The 4,978-nt window shown below is 42.1% G+C and overlaps 1 protein-coding gene across 1 annotated transcript; it reads right to left on the bottom strand.

The window, feature by feature from the left end:
* Positions 1 to 422: 422 nt before the first annotated feature.
* On the bottom strand, positions 423 to 4,675 carry LOC104615675 (potassium channel subfamily K member 17-like; the record flags this gene model as incomplete). Its single annotated transcript, XM_010282371.1, has 3 exons — positions 423 to 718; positions 3,715 to 3,883; positions 4,451 to 4,675. Coding segments are annotated over 3 exons (690 nt in total), but the record flags the coding sequence as incomplete, so codon positions are not given.
* Between the last annotated feature and the right edge of the window lie 303 nt (positions 4,676 to 4,978).

The following is a 4,978-nucleotide window of genomic DNA, read 5'->3' as shown; positions in this document are numbered from 1 at the left end:
TTTTCATTAAGTCTTTTAGCAACACGCAACATTTCCTGCATTAAATGGCACTTACTTTTCTAGTTGTGGTATTTGCAAAATGCCATACATACAATTAGAAGCTACAAGAATTTTGCATGGAAAGAAAAGGACAACAGCTAGTGTTGCATACGGATGTCAAAGTTTACCTCATATATTGAGGTGGGAGGGTAGGTAATACCTCTGTAAAGCTACTTTTGGCTAAGAATTCTGTTGGTAATTTCTGGTGGTGCTGCAAATGAAACATTTTTGTTGTCATTGCTCAATTCAGAATAGAAGCATTTTGAGCTCAATAAGCAAGCTTTCACGCCATGTGAATGTCAGGGCAGCTCCATTCCTGCATTTCTAAGTGGTGCATCTCTAGTGCACTAAAACGTAAGAGACACCAAGGGTATGTCTCTTCCCTAGAGTGCTTCTGTAGGAGGTGTGTAGGTGTGAGATTCATCCTTTCCTTTTGTTTTTGTGTCTTTGTCATTGCAGATCTCCACATCATGAAGTCCCGTCATGTTATTTTTGTTGCCATCCATTAAGTCTTCTGCCATCTCTGTGCCGCTCTTGTTGCACTGACAGAAGTCACTGGAACTTTCTAGAAAGTTGATGCAAAATTTGATAACCAGTGCTAGCCAGGCCATCCCAAAGAGGATCCACAGAGAGATTACGTTCTTGTACCAGCCTGGATAGGTGCGGTCTGGGTTCATCCCTACAAGAGAATCACCAAAAACATTTCTAGATTGGATCAAGAGCACCTCAAAGGAGACATTACATGTAAAGCAAAGACAGTGGAAATATGACCTAACATTGGTGACTTCTAGACAAAAGATAAGCATGCCATCTACTTAGCATGTGAACAGATGTTATAAGCAAGTATGTTTCATGACATGTCAGCAACAGCCTAGAACTCCCTAGGAATTGTAAAGGTTACTGATAAGAAAGAAAAATAAATCCCAAATTACACCTATGTCAAAGTGAAATTACTCACATTTAAGTGCACGGTTTCATTTCTCTAGTTATCAGTCAGCATAATAATATTGTATTAGTGTTTAACAGGGGTCCCCTGCAGGCAGAGAGGTAAGTGGGTTTTATGTACCACTGTATGTATCTTGTTAAGCCAGATATAAGTGAGCAAGTGAGTCTCTAAGGGCAGGAGGAAAAGGGCCTGAGCAGTCCTAAAACCTCTAAGAACAACAAAGCCTTTGAAGACAGCCTGAAATTGTGCTGTATCTGTCTGGTTGCTCAGCTCGGAACTTTGTGATCCCTTTGGAGTAAAGCCATATTTTTTTCGTTGTGTTTCCACAACGTTTCGTGCAAAGAGGCTTCTACGAGCTAAGTTAGTGTCAGTAGTAATAATAATACAGGCAAAGCAAAGGAATGAGCTCAGCCCTGTGAAGTGACTGGGCTATATCTGTAAAGCAGGCTGAGGTATTGATACACACACCCCCCAAACACAGGTATACAAAGTACAAGATACAAATCGGTGGCAGCAAAGTCTTTGCATGGGCTTCTTCTCTACTGCTTCTCAGATCTCATTATTTAGTTTCCTTACTTTAGGAAGATTTATCACTTTAAAACTGAATATCTAGAATGCAGCAGATACTACAGAACACCTGATACTTTCAGGACAGAGTGTGAAGAGTTAACACGTATGAGATGGTACCTCCATGAACCTGGAGGCCACTCTCCATACCACGTTCCAATAAAAAGTACACACAGGGCTGGGTTGAAATGGGACATCCACAGAGGCAGGTGTTTAGGTATTTATCATCTGTGACTCTTTGTATGTAGGAATACTGTCCTGTGATTACCTGCACAGACCAGCAGCTCCCCAGTCGTGGTCCATGAACTGTTCCTGTCCACAAGATTGTGATAAGTAGTAACTGGTCAGCGGAGACATATTAAGCAGCCAATCCTTTACATCCATTTACTTGGTGTTATTATATAATACACATTGTATGTGTTTTCAGTACAATGGGACCACAAGACATTTTGAGGTTGTCACTAAGCCACTGATTACCAACCACTTCTGTAGTAACTACTCTTTGGGCTAGCTTTCTACATCAAGGTGAACTTCAACCAGAAGGAGTATTAGATTCAACCTTCAAACAAGCACCTTTCACTGATGCTAAATAAAAATTGTTTGCTTCTAAATAATAAATGAAAACAAAAGGGAAGGGCTATTTGAGGCTTCCAGGGAGAATGCTTTATCCATAAAGACCACTTGATAGGCAAAGTCTTGCAGATCAGATGGATTTTAGGCCCTACATGACACCCTGTGTCCAATAAAAGGGCTTAATAAGCGTGTAAATTAACAGATTTCAGGGCCAGTAAGAGAAGCTACATCAATATTAGTAAATCAAACAGGCTAGGGACCACTCTATGACTTCAAATCTAAGTGTCATAGCCTGGCCCCCAAAACTGAGCAGCTGTGTCCAAAGCGAACACTGGGCATCACTTCTGGCATGCGATATCCCCCAGAATTTACCTGGTCCAGAACAGTGCCAGAGATCACGCTAGTCAGCGAACAGCCTGACAGTCACAAAATAGTGACAGCCACTTGAACCCGTGCCCTGGCCCTGCGTATTTTTAAGTCGAGACATAAAACACAAACACAGGACTGTAAAGCCAAATGGCTTGGCCTCTACATACCACAGGTCACTGATGTATTAAGTTATTCCCATACTGAACCTAGCGTATCTATGGCGGTATGCCAGTTACAAAGGTACCACACAGGTGAAGGTAGGCCTGGAGGTGAGAGTTATACTAAAGAGGAGCTTCAAAATCAGTTATCAGGAACGGAGAGTAGAGCTGCTGTAGCACAGAGTTTAGCATCATCTATAAAATCAGCATAGGAAAATACCGAACTCACTAGCTTTTGTTAAGCTCCATGTGGCTACCCTTACCCAAGCTAACTCAATGCCAGCTCATTTAAGTGTGCCTATACAAGCTCTAGTCATAACTTTGATGCACTATAGACAAGTTCTAAGGTAACCACCACTAAGCTGTCTAAGCATCAAGCAAGCACTATGAAGAAAAGAAAATAATGAATGTGCAATAAGGTCTTTTAGCGTTCCTGTCTCCCAGGAATTCAAGAGTGCGTGCATGTGTTTCTGTAATCAATTTGTTTTTAATGAGAAAGTCTTTATCAAAAAGGTGTGTCCTGTGTTTCAGCAAATGCATTGGGCGTGGGTCCAAACCCATTTCCTCTGGCAAAGGGTTTTGGCAACCAAAACTGGGTTGTGCCTGGTGCCTGACAGTCTACACCTAAGTGACTTAAGCTGCCTTTTAGAAAGCAGTTGTCTGGGGTTTTTTCAGAAGAAATGGTCACTGTCTGTTAATGGTGATGCAGGGTAGCATCTGCTTAAAAGTAATCTCTGCCGACACACTGAAGGGCACCAAGTGCACCATCAGTGACTGCTGTGATTAAAAACGTAGCGCTCCAGTCTGGTGTTGTAGTCATTCAAGGGACAGGTCACCTGAATGTTGGAAGATTACTCATTGACCGGGAAATGATTTCTTTGTTCTTCTACAGGTGGCATTGCTATCTCAGAAATCATGTCTTCTCCAACCTGTCAACTGCCTATCACAACATATTTATCATGGATTTCTCGTGGTGTAAAACCGCAAAGTTGGGAGCTTCGTATGCCACACATTTGGCTTTGATATTCAGTAGGGGAAAGCAATGAAATGTGAACTACTCACCAATCACATAATCTCCAAATCCTATAGTGGTGAGAGTAATGAAGGAGTAGTAGAAACCTTCTTCATAAGACCAGCCTTCTTTGTCAGAGAACAACAAGGGAGGTAGCAGGAGGAACAATAACAAGCCAGTTACCAGTGCAGAGGTCTTAATCAGGAGGGAAGCTTTTTTCTAGTAAAAGAGATAAAATAAAGAAGATACTGTCACAGGAACGGTGGCAGGGAAAGTCCAGCTCAGTTTCTAGTTGAAGATGATGCTGGACTCCACAAAAACACACAAACATTTACGATGTTCCACTAGAATAAACAGTGTGGCTCTCCCACTCAAGACAAACTGGGCATCACATTAATGAGTCATAAATTCATGCCAATTTAAAGTCTATTCCACAAGTGTTCCCATGTAACTTACACATGCAATTCTAACTACTACTGATTATAAACAGACCAGATATTCTAGGACTGTGCATGACTCTAAGGCTCTGGCACTTCTATTGCTGTAGGGGAAGCCATTCATCACAGAAGTTCCCTCAATTAATAAACAACCTTATCTGACAACTCATAGGGCTGTCATAAACTAAATTTATTTGCTTCCAGTTATTCCTGAGTATTACTGCCTTTTTGGTCAAATAGGTATGCAAGCTGTCCTTGTTAGTCAGCGGATCCCAAATACCAGACAATGCCCTTTCTGCCTTTTCTTTCCTGAACTTGAGGCTGAGGCATACCTGTCCACATCGCTTACCTGCCAGTGAAACACCTCCTCTAGGTGATGGGCACAATGCTGAACCCCCAACAGCATCAGCTGCCCAATTTCGTTCAGAAGTACAAGGTTCAAGGGGATCCCAAAGAGTGCAAACAAGATGCAGAAGATTCGACCAGCCACAGTGCTGGGGCTCAGGTTCCCATAGCCTAGGCAGGAAAGGAATGAGGTGTTAAATCTAAAATATTCTCTGCTTGCCCTCCTCTCCTGGAGGGGTGAACCTCCATCTTTTACAGAAGTCAGATGAGAAGGTCACTTCTCCAAAAGGACCTTTTTTATAAATAACTGTAAGTTACATCCATTGTTTGTCATATCCTATTGTAGGCTGGAAAATAACATTTCTTCCCCTGCCAATTTTGTTTAGTTCCTTTTCCATTTACCAGTGAATTTCCTCTCCCCTACCCACTGTCCTGGCTGGGATCTGACGTAAATGCAAAACTTCCGTTTAGTTCAGTTTTTGTAAGCATTGTTGGCATGGAGTTTGCTGGTGTCGTGGTTTAGCCCCAGCCG

This window comes from Phaethon lepturus, unplaced genomic scaffold (genome assembly GCF_000687285.1).
Source record: "Phaethon lepturus isolate BGI_N335 unplaced genomic scaffold, ASM68728v1 scaffold16082, whole genome shotgun sequence".
Taxonomy (NCBI): domain Eukaryota; kingdom Metazoa; phylum Chordata; class Aves; order Phaethontiformes; family Phaethontidae; genus Phaethon; species Phaethon lepturus.
This window is presented reverse-complemented; position numbering and strand designations above follow the sequence as displayed.